A 19840-nucleotide genomic window follows, 5' to 3' on the forward strand; every position below is an offset into this window, starting at 1 on the left:
CCCCATTACAGTCAGGGCAAGAATTGGGCCCCTACTTCAATTAGAATGGCTTTCATTTAATCTGATTTATAGCTGGGCTTGTGCATCAGATTTCATATTGCTAAAAAAAAGAGTGGAAAAGCCATGATGATCAAGTTGATGATGGTTTTAGAAGTGGCTACTTAGCTGTCCTGAGGCCTTGGGATTCTTAATTTGGACCAAGGATCCTTAAGCCCCACTTTGGGTGTGAAGGTCAGTATCTTGGGCTCCTTTGTCCCTCAAGGGAGGTCTTGAGAGGTGCCCATGTTTGGGTCTCCACCTTGGCCACCAGCACAGACCAGAATCTGGGCAAGAAGATGCCAGAAACTTGGACCCTCAGTGACCCCGGCTCCTCTTCTGTCCCTGGAGCGGTGGAGGCATAGCTCTCCCCATAGCGAGGCCCGGTCAAGGCTCCCCCAGACCCCGCCATTTCCCCTCACCGGAGTTTTTTTTTTAATTTAAATTGATTTATTTTTAATTGGAGGATAACTGCTTTATAATATTGCGATGGTTTCTGCCATTTACCTGCTTCTCCCTGGAGTTTTTAAAGGCTCTGTCTTAAATCTCTTTGCGTGTCCCATTTCTGTCTGTTTAGCATTTTCAGCTGTCTCCCATGTCTCTTAGCCACTTCGGAGTGGGGAGAAAGGTCATTCCATAAATCTAAGGTATTATTACTGTGACGGCAGTGCCCGATCGCTGTGACGCCCACTGGGCTGGGGACGGTAGAGCTAATTAGTCGGAAAACTTACTTTTCAGGCGTGAGTCACTGGGAGCAGGTGTCAGGGGAGCCTTTAACGAGGCTCTCGTGACTGGTGTGATATTTCCAGCCCGCATCCCCGCATGTCTACTGCGCAGAGGGAGCCCTCGTCCAACCTCCCCACCGGGGAACGAGAGAGAGACAGAGAGGGCGAGAGAGACCCGGGGATGGGGAGAGCGAGAGGCGCCCATAAGCCCCAGTGTCCACCGTTAACAGCAACCGCCTTTCTGCTCTCGGCGGCCTTGCTGGTTCCGCTTGCTCTTTCACTCTGAGTCCCGGCTGCGTGCCAGGCCTGCGTTAGGTGCTGGGAGTCGCTGCGAGCCGTGGCTGAGTCCCTGCCAAGTGCGCACGGGGCTCCTTGGGCGGGGGACAGACCCTAAGGGAGGAGCAGAGAAGTGAAGGAGGCTGTTCCAGGGCCCATCAGCGGGCGTGAGGATAGACTGGGTGGGGGAGACAGCGGCGGCGGGGCTGCCGGGCGGACCCTCTACAGCGAGGGTCAGGGCGGCGGTGGGACGGAGCCAGCCGCGCAGGGTGCCCAGGAAGGCTGCTCCCCGCAGAGGACTGATGTGTGAAGGCCCGCGGTGGGCAGGGGCTGGGTGCCTCTACACCGCAGCTTGGAGGCCGCTGTGACTGAGCGGAGTGAGTGAGAGGCAGATGGGAGAGACGGGGCTGGAGAGGCGGGCGGGCCCAGGCAATGCCAGGCATTCAGGCGTCATTCTCAGCATGATGGACACCTCTGCGGGTTTAGGCGGGATGGTGATGGGGCCAGAGTTGCTTTGTTTACTTTTTTATTTTTTGGCTGTGTTGTGTGGCGCGTGGGATCTTAGATCCGTGGCCAGGGATCGAACACAGTGTCCCTAGCGCTGGAAGCGCAGGTTCTTAACCACTGGACTGCCAGGGAAGTCTCAGCTTTATCTTAGAGCTTGCGTTCTGCAGCAGGCCCAGGGGAGGGGGTGAAGACAGCAATGCTGCTGCAGCATCTCTGAGGGTGGAGGAGGCACGTGCCCACCACCTGGATGGGAAGCCCCTCCCCAGACTGGCACCAAAGGCCTCTGAACCCTGAGAGCACAGTAGGTCTGGTGGGCTGGCCTGGGGCTCAGGCCCTACCCCGCATCTTCCACACTACATGAGGTCGTGAGGTGTTCCGGTCAGGTGGGTGCTCTGCGGGTCTCTGAGGGGCCCAGAGAGACCCTTGGGGGCTTCAGACTGTGCCCTAAGGTGACCCAGAAAACTGAGGTCCATTTTTCCAAAGCATCAATCTAATGCAATCTAGGTTTACGTTTAGATTTAGGTAAACAGTTGAAGCATTACCCCTCCCCGCCAAGTTAAGATCACTGTGGCATAGAACAAAAAACCCACACTAATTTTTAAAGGTAAAATGAAGTGACTCCACCTTCGTAGTCAGCAGGGCTGACTCGATGTCCACTTCGCTGTTGGGGGTGCCTCAGGGGAAAAGTTTGAGAAACAGACTTTAATGTGCAGAAGAGGAGATGGGAGAGAAGAAAAAGGTGGGGAGGAGGGCCTCGGAGAGGGGAAGAAGCGAAGAGAGAGAAGAGCGAGGGGATGTGGTATTTACCAGCAATTTCCCAAAGGGGTCTACCCTGTCTCTTTCCCCCAACCTCACGGGGCCTCACTGGGTGTGAAGGACCCAAGGAAAAAGACTAACCCAATAATTCTGGTACCACACTGGCTGGCTTACTGGAAAGTGCCATTTCCTCTCTTCACAGAGCCCCAGGGAAGGCTTTCTTCTCTTTTTCACCGGTTTTCTTTAATTGCACGCGATCCACACTCAAGGCAGACTTGTAGCTGCTGCTTGTATTGTCCCCTAGGCAGCCCCACAAAGCGAGTCTTTGCTGGGCATGTTATTTACATGGTGGAAAGAACAAGCCATCTCCTCACTGGGGAACAGGCTGCGGGCCTGGGTGGAAGGGACCATCAGGGCCGTGTGCTGGGCTTGGCTTCTGGACGTGGGGGACCAGGGACCCCCTGCCGGGGTGGGGCCGTCTTCCCTGGGGCGTGGCTCAGTCCGTCCCAGGCCAGGGCCGCGCTCAGAAGCAGCACGTGCCTTTGGAGGCTTCTGCAGCGATGGCGATAGCGTCAAGCCTCAGAGGGCGGGCAGGGCTGGGGGCGGGGGGCGCGTCCTGGCGGTGGCGGTGGCGAGGTGCGTCGTCTGGGCTCAGTTATTGTCTCTGGTGTCCGAGGAAGCACTTCCAAACAAGATGTCACTGTCGTGGGACATGCTGCTCAGCTGCGACTTGGTCTTGATGAGAAACTGGGTCCTGCGGAACATCACCCTCTCCTGCTCCTGCTTGAGCTCCAGGTAGGAGCGGGAGAAGGTGTGGAAGATGGAGGTCACGGGGAAGGCCATGAGGAGGATGCCGCTGAGGATGCTGCTGAGCGCCACCACCTGGCCGGGCGTGCTCCTGGGTACCATGTCGCCATAGCCCACGGTCGTCATGGTGATGACGGCCCACCAGTAGCAGGCAGGGATGCTGGTGAACTCGGGGCTGTCGGCCATCTCGTTCTCGATGACGTAGAGGAGCGGGGCGAAGAGCGCGATGGCCACGCAGAGGAAGAGCAGCAGGAGCCCGAACTCGCGGGTGCAGCGGCGGGCCGTGAGCCCCAGCGTCTGCAGCCCCAGCGAGTGGCGCGCGAGGCGCATGACGTAGAGGATGCGCAGCGCCCGCAGGACCCGCAGCGCCAGCCCCACCTTGTCCAGGTAGCTGTTGCCCGCGCCGGGCTTGCGGCGGCCCGCGGAGGCGCCGTCCACCAGCAGGGTGACGTAGTAGGGCAGGATGGCCACCATGTCGATCAGCGTCAGCGGGCTCCGCAGGAAGGCGAACTTGCTGGGCGCCTGGATGAGCCGCAGGAGGAACTCGAGGGAGAACCAGCCCACGCACACCGACTCCACGATGAAGATGTTGCGGCACATCTGGGAGCACCGGCCCTGGAAGAGAGAGCGGGGGTGGGGGTGGGGGGGAGGTCAGCGGTCCCACCAGCGAGGAGCGCGGGGCTCTGTCCTGGGGGGGGTGCTACCTGGGCCAAGGTGGTCTGGGTGCAATCTTGTCCCTGGGTCCCCTCTCTCCGGTTATGCCCACTGCCTGGGCAATCCCATGCAAACCTGGAGCTTGAAGCACCTTCTCAACCCTGACTGTCCCTAATCTCTCTGCAGCCCAGACCTCCCCGTTGAACTCCAGACTCCAGAGGAGCTGTCTCCTGGGGGGTCTGATAGGTGTCTCAAACTCATCACATCCCCAAAGGAGCTCCCGACTTCTTTCTTCTGAAAATTTACTTTTATTGAGATGTAACTGACATATAACAAATACAAGGCATAGTGAGCTGATCTGGCACATTTACATATTGCAATATGAGTTCCACCAAGGGTGTATGCGTACTCAGCCACTTCAGTCGTGTCCAATTCTTTGCAACCCTAATGACTGTAGCCCGCCAGGCTCCCCTGTCCGTGGGATTCTCCAGGCAAGAAGACTGGAGTGGGTTGCCATGCCTGCCTCCAAAATATGTTTTGTAAGTTACTTACTTACCATTTTTACAGTCTGTCTCAGCCCCGCTCACCTGCCCACCCTGCCCCGGAAGACTGTAGGCCTACAGGCCAGGACGGTTTGTGTATTGCTCACTCTCAGGCCCCAGGGCCAGGGCAGGTGATCGGTTACCAGGATGATCTGTTACTGGGATGGATGGCAGAGCATTGGCCTGTCTCTAGACAGCGTGCCAAGAGAAGGCCAGGCAGACCAAGGGGAACCAGGGGAGGTGGCCCAGGTTGGGTGCAGGCCCGCTGGGGAGCCTGGCCATCCTGCTCAGCACCCCCGAGGGCTGCCCCAGGCCAACTCAGTCTTGACGCTGCCTCATCCATTTTTTTAAAGAGAGGCTGGAAACTTGGAGTTTTACATGGACTCTACTGGGTTTTAAATGTTGTGACAATTTGCTACAGAGAAAGCGCTCCACATCTCATTCAGACACATATGTGCGTTTGCCACGCAGGCTGTCAGGTTCCTGCTCTGATCTGCAGCGTGGTGGACCGTCCCCAGTTTAGACCTCAACCTCAAAGGGGCTTGGCAGAGGGGAAGGCATAAATGGTTCTACCTGGGGCATCTTGTCGGTTCTGGGGCACAGCCGGGTTCTATCAGACTCGCTCTTTCTCTGGGAATATGTGAGAAGCTGGAGAGATGAACTGATACTTGGTGAGGCTTGGAGGTCTCAGACTTCTGGGACAGGAAGCCCGCTCCTCTGGGAAGCCTTCCTGGAGTGCGTCCATCCACATATCTCCAGCACGGCTGGTGGGCCTCTCACAAGAGCCCTCTTGGCTTGTGCCCCATACTTACGGTCACGGGGCTGTGACCGAGGCTTGATGCGTCCTGAAGCTGGAGACTCACTGTGGTCACCCCGACTGCCCCATGGAGCCTGAATACAGGAGGCACTCAAATGCCTGCTCGGGTGAGACAGTGAACCCCACTGGTCCCCCAAATGAAACTGAAGAACAACCTTTTCACTGAGTCGTGAAAAAGGCTGGGTATCTTTTTTTTTTTTTTAAAGCAGGTATCAGAAGTTGAATAAAATTGTGGCTTTATTAGTATTTTCCTGATAAAATCAGCATTGCGGGTGTTGGGGCCAAGAAGAAATCAACACTAAGTGTGGGTGCTTCCAGACAGGTCTCCAGTGACACGCACTTGCCCTTTTTTGGGAGGGGCGTATAATTCTCATAGTGATTCCTGAATGTGCAATGCCAGGCGCTGTTCCAGTCGCTTCTCACTCACTGAACCCTCCCAGCGCTGTGAGGTGGGCCTGTTCACAACCTCTTCGACATGTCAGGAAACGGAGGCACAGAGAGGCCGAGTGACTTGTCTACAGAAGCACAGCCTGAGTGTACGAGGTGGGATTCAAATTCAGGCCGCCTGGCTCTAACCCTGCCTGGTTCATCACTACCCCTCATGCATCTCAAATGTTCACTTTACTAATTGAGAGTTCATTTTACTGATTGAGTATTTTCCTAATGCTGGTTTTTAAAACTCAGTGTATTCAAAAAGAAGTGTCAGAAACTCCCTGAGAGTTACAAATGTAACACTATTGCTACTTTCCCCACAACACGTGTGTATGGAAAAACCCTCACGTGGTGAGTGGTTTTAATGTTAAATCAGAGGGTTCACATAAAACCCTTAGCACATACATGTACACAGCCAGTGCTCAATAAATGCTGGCTGGCATAATATTTATGTTCAGTTCATACTGCCATACCTATTTCTCCAGTGCCTACACAAGTTGCACCTGTCTGAACTTTTCAGTCTGTCTTGAGCCTTGACTCTGGAACCCCTACGTGTGGGGAGAGGGTCCCAGAGATGGGTCTCATACAGACGGAGGCTGAGCTGAGGGGCTACATGAGGGCCCAGGCTGCCACGTGGGACCCATACTTCCATGATAAGAACCCAGACTTCAGACTCAGTTAGACCCACATCTGGGTGAGCAGCTTTTCCCCGACAACAGTGTTCTCAGCTGTTAAGTGGTGTGGGAACACCTCCCATACCGGGATGCTGGAAGATTCGCTGGGGAGATAAGAGACAGGCAGAGTCGCAGCCCAGCCCTTGGCTCCCATTAGCCGCAGGTAAGTAAGTGGTATCCCTGAGAACTGGGCACGCACCCCATCATGCCCTGGAGTAAACACGTATGGGAACTCCCTTCTTTAACAGAAAGCAATGCTCACTATTTGAGGTTGCCTGCGCACACACATCTATCAATGAACATCATATTCAGGACCCCAAAGAGCTTTCTGGGATCTTTTCATGTAAGGGAATTGGGAAGGCTGAGAAAGAATGCAAGCTGATGAAACAAATTTTGGTGGTGCATGTCACATGCTCAGCTTGGGGCCAGGCACATCATACATCGCGTCATCATCCATCCATCCATTCATTCAACAGAGTGGCTGAGCGCCTCTCCCATGCAGGGCAGTGTTGCTGTGGGCAGGGGGCACAGGCGGACCTGAACTGGCTGTGGAGCTCAGGTCTGCATGTGGAGGAGGACAACACATAGGTAGACACTTTTGTAAACACACGTAAACACAACGATGGAGTGGGATGCTACTGAGCCAGTGCGGTCAGGGAAGGCTTCCTGGAGGAGGCACAGGGCAGGCAGAGAAGGACGTGCCCTTCCGGGCGGGGAGCGGAGCCTGCGGCAGCAGCCCCACCCTCCCCCAGGGCAGGGGCGGGGCCCTTACCTGCTCCTCCTCCTCCCTCAGGCTGGGCAGGGTGCTGATGGAGAGGTTGACAGCGGTGACCGTGACAAACAGCACCGACAGGCAGGCGAACACCTTGCCGGGCAGCCCCGAGTGCGGCCTCTCCACCATATCACGCAGCCGCCGCATGCAGCGGCCCAGGCGGCCCTCTTCCTCAGCCGGGCCCTCGCTGCCGGGGTCCTCACTGTCCAGCGCGTCGTCCTCGTCCTCCCGCTCCACCGTCTCGGCGAACTCCTGGATCTTCTGCAGGTAGCGGCGCTTGCAGCAGCCGTCCAGGTGGTCCTCGGCGATGCCCCAGTAGAGCAGCTCCTCCTGGAAGGACAGGGCGCACATCTCCCGCAGCAGCCGCAGCTTGCCCGCGCGTAGGAAGGTCAGGATGGTGCCGAAGGCGCCCGGGTTGCGGTCGAAGAAGAACTCGTTGCAGCTGACGTCGTAGTCATCGCACACGTTGAGGATGTCGTCGAAGTTGGTGCAGGCCTTGAGCTGGCCCAGCCGCGTCAGCGGGAACTCCTCCAGCGTGGTCCAGGGCAGCGAGTACTTGATGCCACCCACGTTGATGATGATCCGCCGCCTGCGGTCCTCGGGCTGGCCGCCCTGCCGGGGCTCGTCCTGCGGCCGCAGCCGCTGGGCCCGGCGGTAGAAGACACCCTTGAGGGACTGGCTTTGGGGAAAGAAGGCCGGATGGAAGGACGCTTCCGACGTGCAGCTCAGGGCGCTATAGTCGTAATCAGAATTGTCTCCCGGTAGGAGGGTCATTTTGAGCTTTCACATCCCTCTCCAGCCTGGGGGCGGGGTGGGGGAGAAGGGAGGAAAGAGCCTCAGTGACTCCCAAGTCTCCGGGGACAATGCGGATCCTGCAGCTATTTGCCCATATGGACCACATTGTGTTCCCCCTGATTCATAGGGGGAGGCCCTAACCTCCAACTGGATGGTGTTAAGACCTGGGGTCTTCAGGAGGTCATCAGGCTTAGATGAGGTCAGGAGGGTGGAGCCCCCAGGGTGAGATTAGTGCCCTGATAAGGAGAGGAAGAGACACCAGGGCCTCCTCTCTCTCCACCGAGTGAGGGCCTGGTGAGAAGGCACCCAAGCTGCAAGTTAGGAAAACAGCCCTCCTCAGAACCCGACCTGACCTCAGACTCCCAGACCCCCAGATGGAGAGCAACCCATGTCTGTTATTTAAGCCCCCTGGTCTAGATACTCTGTTACAGCAGCTTGAGGGAAGATACTCAAGAGTCAGAAGAGCCACTCTATGGTTCAGCATCTCCTAAACTTCACCATTCCCCGTATCCATATCATTTACACCATAGAAATGCCCTGAGTGCTACGTAAGCCAGAGGCTTCAAGCACTGGGAGTTCACAGCCACGCGTAATCAGATGTGGCCCCCAACCCCACGGAGCTGACAGCCTACATCGGTACTGTGACTTACTTAATGCTCTAAGTTTGTCTGACTTTGGGGGATATTTATTTAGCTTGGAAAGGTAGTTTAGTGTGGGCCAGTGGTTCTCAACCAGGGCTGATTTTGTCACCGGGGGACAGATGGCAATGTCTGGAGGCATTTTTGATTGTTGTGACTAGGGGATGCTACTGGCATCGAGCAAGGATGCTACTAAAAGTCCTATGGTCAGACCCCACAACAGAGAATTATCCTGCCCCCCATGTCCATAATTCGAGGAGGAGAGGCTCTGCTGTGGTGGTTATGAGCGTAGATTTGGAGCCTGAGCACATTTTCAACTTTGATGTTGAATGTCCCCATCTGTAAAATGGGTATAACCATACGATCTACCTTATAGGATTACTGAGAAGATTCAGTGAATTATGTACCCAAGACCACTGAACACAGTATGTGGGACATGGTAGGTACCAATACTTGCTGTCTACTATTCTTTTTATTACTTTATTATTATTCTGTTTTATTTTATTTTTTGGTTGCGCCGTGTGGCTTGTGGGATCTCAGTTTCCTGACCAGGGATCGAACCCGGGCCATGGCAATGAAAGTGTGCCTAACCACTAGGCAACCAGGGAACTCCCACTGTTTACTATTATTTCAAGTATTAAATTCAAAGGGACCGCCTGTATTCGTTCCAGGCGTGGAAAACATATCACTTGCCATAAATCAGAGGGAATGTCCAAAAAATGTACAGTTGTCATGACAGTGACATGTTTTGCTCATGGGTCAGCAAACGTCATCTTGAGGACCCAGGACTGAATTGGACAGGCTCGCTCACTCCTCCAGGACGTCCTCCTTGGCTCTTCCAGCTAAATCAAGTGTCATCCCCACTCACCCCCGTTTATTTTTGCCACGCTTGCCACCCGTTTCAGAATGATCTGTGTGCAATCCTGGCTCCTACCGTAGACTGCTTGCTCCCTGGGGGAAGAATGTGCTCTACTCATTTCTGAATCTCTGTACTCAGCAACATAAATGCTCCAAGAAATGCTCAACAAATAAGTACATTTCCTGTTGGTGAGGCCAACCCGGTGAGGGCACTTCCGGGAAACCAAGGTAGAAATCTCAGCTTATACAGACTTCTTCCTCCCCCGTCCTACAAAGCTAAGGGTTTGTGCCATTAGAATCAGATTGCTTATGCAGTCACAGCTCATGGGCTGCATTTGGTTCACAGATATTTTGCCTGACTTGGAGAAGATTTTGAAAAATGGAGACATTGGCTGATTCATGTCGATGTATGGCAAAAACCACTACAATAAAAAAAAAATCATATATGTTTGTTTTGGGGGGGAAATCAGATTATCTGCAACCTTTGCTCCAGATTCCAGCTGAGAAATGCCTGCCCCCTTTAGGCAGGGCGGGCATGCTACGATCCACCATCATCCCCACCTCTCCCTGTTGTCTTCCTGACACCCACTTTACTTCCCTTATGTATGTTTCCTTCCTGGTCACTGTGGGCACTTGAATTTGACACCCCTAGATGACAGCAACAGAGCTCTCCAGAATTTAGCTGATCCGGGGAAGAGTAGTGTAGTATGAGTCTATCATACTTGGCTGTTATAGTTTTTCTTTTTACTTGGACTGCACCGGGTCTTATTTGCGGCATGGGGGATCTAGTTCCCCGACCAGGGATGGAACCTGGACTCCCCACATTGGGAGTGCAGTGTCTGAACCACTGGATCACCAGGGAAGTTCTAATACTTTGCTTTTAAAATTCTCCATCACTCCCCCCTGCCCCAGGTCAATCACCCATGGATGCACATGGTACCAGCCAAGTCTATCAATTCCAAATGGAGACCCGTTTCTGATACCTGAGTGGCCATCCATGCTATGGGCATGTTCAGGGGAAACACACGCAGGTGCACACATATATACACAGCCCCGCGTGGATGTGAAGCAGTGTTTAACAGGAGCCATGGAGGTTTCCGCATCTGAGAGGGGCACCTTCCTAACAAAAATTCTTTCACAAATGCAAATCATCACTCCATGCATTTATCTTTGGGGCAAACTATCGTTTCTCAGCTCAAGTTTTGGAAAACTAGGGTACACCTGTGTTTGAAAAAACATGATTTGACTTTAAAGCGTTAAGCGTGTTTTTAACTTCACCTAAAATTGGAACTCGTCTCCTCAGGCAGAGCCTGCCAGAATCCCTTGGAGGAGGAAGATGGCTTTTAGTGCCACAGCTTTTCAGCTATGCTGCTTTATCTTTGCCACCAAAGACAAGAGGGAAAACGACATTCCGTTTGGCAAGCATAGTGATGGAGGCACGGGAACCTTCCTCTCATCCTGTAAGCTCTGGAGAGCGCTTGTGAAACCCCACGTCTGTAACCACCTCTTTTCTTGCAGAATTTTTTCTTTCAACCCTCCTCGCTTTCCCTCCAGCAGAAAGAAGCTCCCCCAATTAGCAATTCCTCATTTTTTCTCTCGTGATCTGTATCAGCTGTGAGTCAAAGCCTCAGCCTCCTGCATGGAAAGTTGTCCTGCCTCAGAGACAAGTGTGGAGAGGAGAGAAAAAGATGCTTCATGCAGGCTGCTTGTACACGGAGGGCCAGAGGACCCGGGGGAGGCTCAGATACTGAATTTGCTAAACAAGGGAGGGGCACACTTGCCCTGAGCTTTTGGTCTTGGGGTTGTGCAGCCTGATGGGGTTGCAGGTAACAGTTCTGCCTGCTAGAGTCTCTGGTAAGGTTCATAGATCAAACAGGCTCCAAAGTCCTGCTTCTGGAAAAGAAAGCTACTTTTCACCCAGTCTGATATCCTCACGAAAAAGCTGATCTTTTAAAATAAAAAAAAAAAAAATTTTTTTCCCTACTGTTAGGTCTGTGAGCATGGTGGGATCTAGTGATTTTGCCTCTTAGGGTCTATATGTCTACTTAGGAAGGGGAAGTTGTTTAAGAAAGGGGCTCCGATGGTGGGAATGAGAAGGAGTCCTGAAGGAGCTGCCATTCATTCATTCATCCGACACTACCACGTGTAGGACTGGGCCAGGCCTGGAGGCACAGCAGAGGGCAAGACAGACCCAGTCCTGTCCTTACAGAGGTGACGTTCTACTCTCTAAATAAACACACAGATCATTTCAGGATGTAATGAGTGTTGTGATGGAAACAGAACTAGGTGACCGATGGGAAATGACCGGGGTGGGTGGGGGTCAACGTTAGCTGGAGGGACCCAGGAGGGTTTCTCAGGGGAGGGGACCCTGGGGCAGAGCCAGCCCTGGGAGGACCTGGGGAGAAATGTCTCGGGTGGAATTAGAAGAGCTTGCTCCTGACCTGGGGATGGGACTGGATGGTCAGACACCAAAGTAAAGGCCAAGAGGCCAGGCGGAGTGAGCGAGGGGGAGGTGGGAGAAGACGAGTGTGTGTGGGGTCAGCCTGGTGACAGACGTGTTGGGGTTTGTTCTTCATGGGTGGGCCATCCTCGGGAGATGTCCCGGGCTGGGCTGGGGAGACCACCGAGGTTTGGACCAGTGGAGGGGTCTGGAGAGTCGGAAGGATTTGGGGTGGGCTTTGGAGAGAGAGAGCCGAGGGAACTCTTGCTGTGGGACGGGCGTGTGGTGAAGGGGAAGGACGAGGATGCAGGGTGATCCCAGGGGTGCCATTCACCCAGGCGACCGACAGGTGGCGCTAGGCGGCCCAAGTTGGAGGCAGCCTTTCCCGGCTGCAGGATGATGGATGGAGAAATTGTGGGCCAGTCAGAGAGAGACAGGGGTCAGGGATGGGGCTCCCAGATGGGTGATGGGTGGTATCAGAGCACCAGGGCCGAGCTGATGATCACTGGGGAGGGGGACGGGGAGCTCTGACCCGGCTGGGCTGGACGGGGCAGGAGGGCCCGGCGAGCAGGGACATAGCAAAGCCTGCGGGCTGGTATCCCCTGTGCTCAGCGCCCAGCACCCACCCCCTTGCTGAAGCTGCACACCACCCAGCCGTGAGTGTCAGTGCAGCTAGACACTCCCCCACCCCTACCCAGCCCTGGCCAAGAGCTGTCTGTGTGCTTATTCTGACTCCTGGAAGCGGTGACTATCTTAGCTTCTCTGGAAAGCAGGAATCAAGGTTACAGATAGAAATAAGGTTCTAACCAGCTTCCTTTGAGGTGGGAAGATTTTACTGGACTCTCTGGGGGCCCCATGCAACCACCAGAGTCCTTAAAAGATGGAAGAGAAAGGCAGGAGGGTGCATCAGAGTGATGAAACGCTGTGAGAAAGACCCGACTGGCCAGTGCTGGCTTTGACGATGGAAGGGGCCACGAGCCAAGGAAAGCGGGCAGTGTCTAGAAGCTGAGACGAAGAACAGACTCTCCTCTGGGCTCTCCAGAAAGGAACACAGCCTTTCCATGCCTTTATTTTAGCCCTGCAACACCCACTGCAGACCTCTGTTCTGCAGAATGTGAGGCAGTAAGTTTGTGTTGTTTTAATCCACTCAGCTTGTGGTGATGTATCACAGTAACAATTGGAAACAAATACAGCCAGTGTTGAGAAAAAGCTGGTTAGATTCCAGCTTGGGGGTGGGGGGAGGGGCAGCGATTTGCTGACGACCTCAAGGTGGGGAAGCAGAACAGCCCACTAGCTCTGAAGTCAGGAGACCTGGGTTCAGGGTCTCCCGTGACTTTGAACAAGTCATGTCCTGCCTCTGAGAAGCAGTTTCTTTATCTGTAAAATGGGGATATTTGTTGCTCTGACCTCCCAGAGTTATGGTCAGGACTAAAGCAGAGGACACAGATGACAGGTGCTTGGCCCAAAGCCTGACCTGCAGGGGACCCTCAGTGGGCCTGCTAGTGTTATTACTAACTATGAGGGGGATCTGTCACTCTCCCCTCTTCCAGACAAGGGTGACTCCTTTCTTGACCTGATTAGGCAGGACTGGACCCCAGCATTGTCTGACCCCCAGCGCCTGTTGCGGGAGGGAATGCAGTAATATAGCCGCTGGGAAAGCCTGAGGGGTACCAAGGAGAATGAAGGATGCTGGTGTTTTATGACCCGGGAATCCCACTCTTGGGTATATCCCTCAGACTTGGACCCACAGGGCTTATGACAGACATTGTCTGTGATATATTGTTTACACTCCAATCCTTGACTCAGGATCCACTTCTGGGGACTCAGATGTTAGCAAGAAACAAGACACAAGAACACATCTTGTGTTGCTTTGGTGCTAGGGGTCTCCCAGTGTCCCTCCCGGGGGTGGGGGAGAAGAACAAGTGATCCAGATGGCAAAGCCTGTAGATTGCACAGGACCTGGAAGCAATGGACTAGATGCAGGTTTAGCAACACATTTAGATCTTAAAAACATGGTCCCAAGTGAAAAAAACAACAACAGAAGTTTATAGCACTTTGCTGTTTATGTTAATGAGCACACACACAACAGTACATATCTTACAAAGAGTCGAGCACGTGTAAGGATGTCTGTCAACCACAGGGAGGGTGCCTGGGAGGGCAGGGGGAGGGAATAAGCTTGGGGATTGGAATGAAGGGAACAGTGACTAAGACAGCCTGGTGATGCAGAGCGATATGAATTAAAGAGTGTGGTTAGCACAACCCTGGGTTTTAATCCAGGTTAGTGAAAAAGAAGAGCACAAAAACTGGGTTTTGCATCTCCCTGGACTCAGTTCAGATACAGACCCCCAGGTCCCTCCCAAGACCCTCTCATCAGAATCCTTAAGGAGGAGGGCAGGAACCGGCATTTCTGAAGGCTCCCTGAGAGCCTGCTGATGCTTGACAGAGAGGAAAGGCAGGGGCCAGGAAAGCCGGCAGGCCTTCCAGGTGCTCTGGGCGTTGGCTGGGAGCCCTCTGCCTGACTTCCCAATCTCCTTGGGGTTCTGGAAGGCTCTGTGGGTCCCACGTGAGGGGAGCCTTGCTGGAGAAGTGGAGACCCTCTGGTTTGTGAGAAAATCTTTCTGCTCTGGGGCTGCCTTGATCAAATGCCCCTTCATGAGCCCACAAATCTGTGGATTCTCCCCAGGCAGCTTCTTTTCCTCCTGGGAGAAAGATGACGTTCAGAAGCTGTGACAGAGGGCTGAGTGTACATTTCCAAAGAGAGATGTTCACTGAAACCAGAGGGGTTCTGAAGGGCAGCACCCCCAGCTGGAGGCTGCGCTGTGGCCAGTGTGTGACTGGGGTGGGGTGCAGGGCCCGGGGGCGGGGGTAGGACTCCGGAGAGGGGAGCAGGGTGGGAGGAAGATCTCCGTCAGGCTTGTCTGGCTATCGCTGCTGCTTCTGCTGTTTACCTTTCGGCCTGATACAGCCATCTATATCCACCAAATCACCGGCCCTCTTCCGGGCCTGTTTCCCCCACAGAGCAGGAACAAGAGTGCCAACCTCACCAGGCTGTTAAGAGGATCTGGTGAATGGAGGTTTCACCCCCATTTTACAGATGAGGAAACTGAGGCTTTGAACGGTGAAAAGTCATGACTCTGGTGGCAAGTGGTGAAGCCAGGCTCCAACTCGGTGTGTGGGACTCTGAGCAAACCTCTTTGACCCTGCATTCTACTGTCTCCCTGCATCGCTGGTTCCTGGTGGCGGAAGGGTGTCCAGCGCCAGCAGCAAGCCAGCGACTGGGTCTCTTGCCTCTATTTTCTAGGCACAAGCTTTTGAAGAGTCTTTGGGGATGGGGAGAAGCCCACAGCTGGGGAAACATCCTTGTTTCTACCGGGAATTTGCACAAGAGCAGAGTAAGGAATCAACAAAACTGGTTTCATTGAGTTCTGGGTTGCCATTTCAGCCTCTGGGCAGAAGAACTCTCCTGTGGGGTAGCAGGTACCAAGCAGGGCTCAGGGTATGGCCTCTGGACCACGATGCCGGGCCCACCGTTCACCAGCTGTGTGGCCTCCTGCAAATAACTTCACCTCTCTGTGCCCGTGTCCTTAGCTGTAAACTGGGGTGTCATCACACTTGCCTCCTAAGTGCCTGGAGCCATGCCTGGCACGTTCGAAGGGCCCCCTGTTTGCTAGAACGGCTTCTGGGCAGCATGCCTTGCACCTCACCTGCCCGGCATTTCTTTGCTCAGAGGAGCAGTGTGAAGCCGACGACGCCTTCCGGAGGGTGGGACCTCAGTGCCCGCTGGCCTCGCCTGGCTGAAATCGAGTCCCTCGCTCTGCTGGGCCTCCACTTCCCTGGCAGTCAACAGAGACTGCCGAGACACAGGCCTGTGGTCGGCAGAAGGGTGGCCTCCCGAAGAGGTCCGCACCCCAAGCCCTGGATGGAACCTGGGAGTGTAACCTTACGTGGTGAAAGGGAGGATGTGACTGGGATTAAACTGAGGATCTGGAGATGGGGAGATGGCCCTGGATCGACTGGGGCCCAGTGTCACCCCAAGAGCCCTTATCACAGGGAGGCAAGTCCATGGGGCTGCAAAGAGTCAGGCACGACTGAGCAGCTGTCACTCAAGGGGATCAGAGTCAGAGAAAGAGACGTGATGGCAGACGCTGAGGCTGGAACGTCGTAAAGCCAGGAGCCAAGGACGCAGGGAGCCCCCAGAAGCTAGGAGAGGCAAAGGAAGGGGCTCTCCCCGCGGGAACACGGCCTTGCTGCCCCCTTGGTGTCAGCCCACTAGATCCATCTGGACTTTTGAGCCCCCCAAACCGTAAGATAACAAGCTTGTACTCCTTTAAGCCACTACACTGTTAGTAATGTGGCAGTAAGAAACGAACCAGGCGCAGTGCAACTTTTTTGAAAAAAACAAAAAAGCATTTTTCCCCCGAGCTCCTCAGGCTTTGGTTTCCTTCTGTCCTCCCCACACTTGCCAACCCACGTCATCCCTTAATGCCGAGCGGGTTTCGAGGGGGACTCCAGCGGTCTCTCCCTGCAGTCCTTCCCCTGCCGGGGGAGCTTCATCTGTCATGGTCAGGGTTCCTGGCTGGGCTGACTCAGAGGCGGATCATGCCGCATTAATCCTCAATTAGACCGTTAATCAAAACGGATCCAGCCGTTAGGCTGGCCCAGGCCCTGGCACACCGGATCCCTGTGAGATGCTGTGCCCGCGTGGGAAATCCATCTTCCCTGACGCTCTCCTATCCACCCTGATTACGGTCCAAGGAGCCTGGCCCCCGGCCCTGTTTCCAGTGAGCTGGGGCCTCAGTCATCGGGGTGGGGGGATCTTGTGGGAGCTGGGCTCTCTCCTCCACCCCACCTGCCCCCTAAGGGGGAACATCCAAGACCCTCTTACCCACCCCCAGACAGAGGCGGCCTCTGGAACCTCCCTGCAGTGTTCCTCTGGCAAAATAAAAGCACCTGCATGCTTGCCTTCTACCACGAGGGGCTTTGGGGCGGGAGCCAGGGGGTTCTTTTCTGTTTGTCCCCTGGCAGCCTCTGATTCGGGAGCACAGGGGGCAGTGGGAGCCTTGGGGCAGCAGGCAGGGACACCGACTTAAACAATCCTTCGCTTCTTGTTCCTCAGTAAGTGCTGAGGCCACGTGTCTGCGGTCAGCTGCGGTGGGACGGAGCCGGGAAGGAGGGACGGTGTGCCCTGTGAGGCCGTCATTCGGGTCCTACCTGGACCACCGTGACTCCATGCGTGGATTCTGTCAGTCAGATACTGTCTGCTAGGGAACAAAAATGGCCAGGAGGGACTGAGTGTTGGCAGCTAGCCTTCCTTGCCTCCCCCTTTGTATCAACTCTCTTTCACAGTGGCTTTTCCAGCTGCCATTTTCCAACCATGGGGCTCCATCTTTGGGTTTAGTGACCCAACCAAGGGTGGATTTCCAGACCCTCTATCTCCGACCACTGGAAATGTTGACTCTGCCTCACATATTTGGAAAGGGGACATGGAGAAAAGCCGGCCGGATCAAGAGGCCTTTGAGGGGCCCCGGGGGTCGACTCCTCAGTCCTGGCTGGAGTCTCTCAGACCTGCGTCCCTGTGCCCTTCTGATCTCTGGGGCATCGTTCTCACCTCTGGCCACGGCCCAGCTGTGTGGGGTGCAGGAAATTCAAAGTGGCGGCGGGATGGGAGCCTGACTCCCGGATCTGCCCCCGACAGAGTCCAGGGCTCCCCTGGCCTGGCCCTCAAGGCTTGGGACAGGGATCAAGGTTGCACACTCACGGCCCCTGTGGGTTTGAGTGTGTCCCATGACAGACATCCTTCCACTGGAATGGGCTCTTAGGGAATGACGGATGAAGGCAGTCCCAGGAGCCATCATCGCCTGCCTTTCAGACGTGCCTTCCCTCCCTCCCCGCTTGGCGGGTGCCTCTGCAGGGCTCCAGGACAGAGGACACAAGGTCAAGCTCAGGTCTGACAGCTCCTGAGAAGTCCACCCAAGAAAGCCGGCATGCGCCCTGGCTCGGCTCTGGGGCCGGGTCGCCAGCAGTGCCAAACCTGCCTTGGAAACGTGAGCGGGTGGGGCTCCCCGGAGCGACGCTGAATGTGCTGCCATGTGTGTGGGTATCAAACACACCCTAGTGAATAAACCTCGGCTCAGATTCATGGAGTCAGAAGAAGCCACCCTCCTTAACACACGCGATGAATCAGAGCGGTTCTGGCTCCCTTCTCTCACCTCCCCTGCGTTTATCTTCAGGGGTCAGCAAAGGGGGTCTCTGTGACTGCCTCGTTCACCTTGCTGACTCTGATGCCTGGCACCCTGGATGTGCATATGGACAGCAAGTGCTTCAGGAAACGCCTGCTGAATGGACAACTTCCGTAGTACACCCCATCGGGGGAGCCTGCCTTCATCAACATGGTTAGATGGGCTTTTCTCAATCCTCCTCCCCATTAAAACCCTCCCCCTAAGGAGCTTTTTATACATCTTTTCTTCTTATCCAACAACCTATTCCAGCCTCCCCCTCCCGTTGAGAATGAATGCAGTAGAGGAACCAAGGAAAGGCCATTCTGCAACCTGTCCAGTGACCTGCCTGGACAAGGGGCCAGGGGCGCTCTCTCCAAGCTGCAAGCCGGCTCCTTCTTATCCTGCCCCCACCCTACCCCTCTCCCGCCCAGTTCTCTCCCCAGCACAGCGCCTCAATAACTGTTAGTGAGATCATGAACAGCTGAGATTCGGCATGGTGAGATGCACATAGTAGGCGCTCAACCCGTCTCCCAACCAACCTGTGAATGAATGAAGGAGCTTCCCTCCTTTCCCTCCTCACCCAAAGATTCCATCCAGGCTGAGCCCCTTCTGGGCAGGGAGACCCCCGAGGGTGAGGAGGCCACCTTCCCCTCCAAGGAACAGAGTTGTCTCAAGAGTCCCCAGCGCCTGGCACGCAGTGGGTTCTCAATAAAAGCTTGTGGCCCTAATGAACGACTCAATAAACCCCACTGACGCCAGGCTCCACTCTGCCTAAGGATGGAGTGAATGAGCGGGTGACAGACGGACGCCCCCCGCCCATCCACCTCTCCCCACCCTCCTCCCTGGATCCTCCTGCGAGACGGCGAGAAACCTCGGCCACAGCTGGGATGCGGCCCCCGCCCTGTCACTTCGCGCGCCAGGGGACCCCAGGGGAGCGCAGAAGCCGGACCCTCACGGTGACGGCCGCGCGCAGCTGCTCCCGGGTCCCCTGTCGCCCCAGACCGCCCCCCTCGGCGGCTTTCCCGGTCCCCGTAGGGGCCACAGCTACGTGCGGCTCCCCTCGCCGGGGCCCGAGTCCGCCCGCCCGGCGGCGCGCGGCGGGGCTGCAGCGCGCCAGGGTCCCACCTCAAGTTCTCGGCACGGCGTCCCCGCCGCGGAGTTGGCCGGGCCGCGGCTCGCGTCCCCCGGCGGCCGGCGGGTCCCGGCGAGGACGCGACCAGGGGCTGGAAGCCGCCCGCGCCGCCTCCCGGAGCGGCCGGCCAACTTCGGCCCCGGGGCCCCGCTCGGCTCCAGCACCCGGATCGAGGGCCACCCGCCTGTGCCTCCCGGTCCCCGCCGGGCTCCGAGTGCGCCGGGAGCGCCGCGCGGCCGCCGCCGAGGGAGGGAGGGAGCGGGGCGGGAGGCGGGCCGGAGGGAGGGGCGGGGCGCGGGGCGGGGAGCGCGGGCGGCGGCGGGGTGCGCGGGGGGCACGCGGCGCCCGCCGGGGGTGTCCGGGCGGCCCAGCGCCGGGCCTCGGCTCTCGGGTGAGCCGCGCGGCGCCGGCCTCCCTCCGAACCTCCGCCCGGCCGCCCGCGCCGAGCGTCCCGCCGCCGCCCTCTCCGCCTTCCCCCGCGCTCTCGCCCGCGACCCCCGCACGCCCGCCCTCGGGGTCCCCGTGCTCAGCTGCCCTCGGGCTGCAAGCGCCCCGCGGCGCGCAGGCCTGGCGGGGTCACGTGCTTCCCCGGCCCCGCAGGTCGCGGACCTCTCGCGCGCTGCCCGGGGCTCCAACGTGCCACGTGAAGTGCCCCCGCTCCGCTGTCCCGGGGCGCGTGCCGCGCAGGCCGGGTCTTGTGTTTTTCCGGGGAGGTCCGGGTGAGCCGTTGCCCCTGGGCGCCTCGTGCGGCCGCGGGGCAG

General features: G+C 56.3%; 1 protein-coding gene across 1 annotated transcript; it reads right to left on the reverse strand.

Annotated features, from left to right (window-relative positions):
* Nucleotides 1-2231: 2231 nt before the first annotated feature.
* Nucleotides 2232-19328, reverse strand: KCNG1 (potassium voltage-gated channel modifier subfamily G member 1). Its single transcript, XM_043479892.1, has 3 exons — nucleotides 19073-19328; nucleotides 6999-7798; nucleotides 2232-3722 (listed from the first exon to the last, which is right to left on the reverse strand). Exons 2-3 carry the CDS (start codon nucleotides 7770-7772, stop codon nucleotides 2952-2954), a joined length of 1545 nt encoding a protein of 514 aa, XP_043335827.1. The 5' UTR covers nucleotides 7773-7798; nucleotides 19073-19328; the 3' UTR covers nucleotides 2232-2951.
* Between the last annotated feature and the right edge of the window lie 512 nt (nucleotides 19329-19840).

Source organism: Cervus canadensis, chromosome 10 (genome assembly GCF_019320065.1).
Source record: "Cervus canadensis isolate Bull #8, Minnesota chromosome 10, ASM1932006v1, whole genome shotgun sequence".
NCBI classification, from domain to species: Eukaryota; Metazoa; Chordata; class Mammalia; order Artiodactyla; family Cervidae; genus Cervus; species Cervus canadensis.

Coding starts and splice junctions, on each gene's coding strand:
- KCNG1 (XM_043479892.1), bottom strand. CDS start 7,772: ATGACCCTCCTACCGGGAGACAATTCTGATTACGACTATAGCGCCCTG. Junction 3,723..6,998: donor TGAGGGAGGAGGAGGAGCAG/GTAAGGGCCCCG, acceptor TCTCTCTTCCAG/GGCCGGTGCTCCCAGATGTG.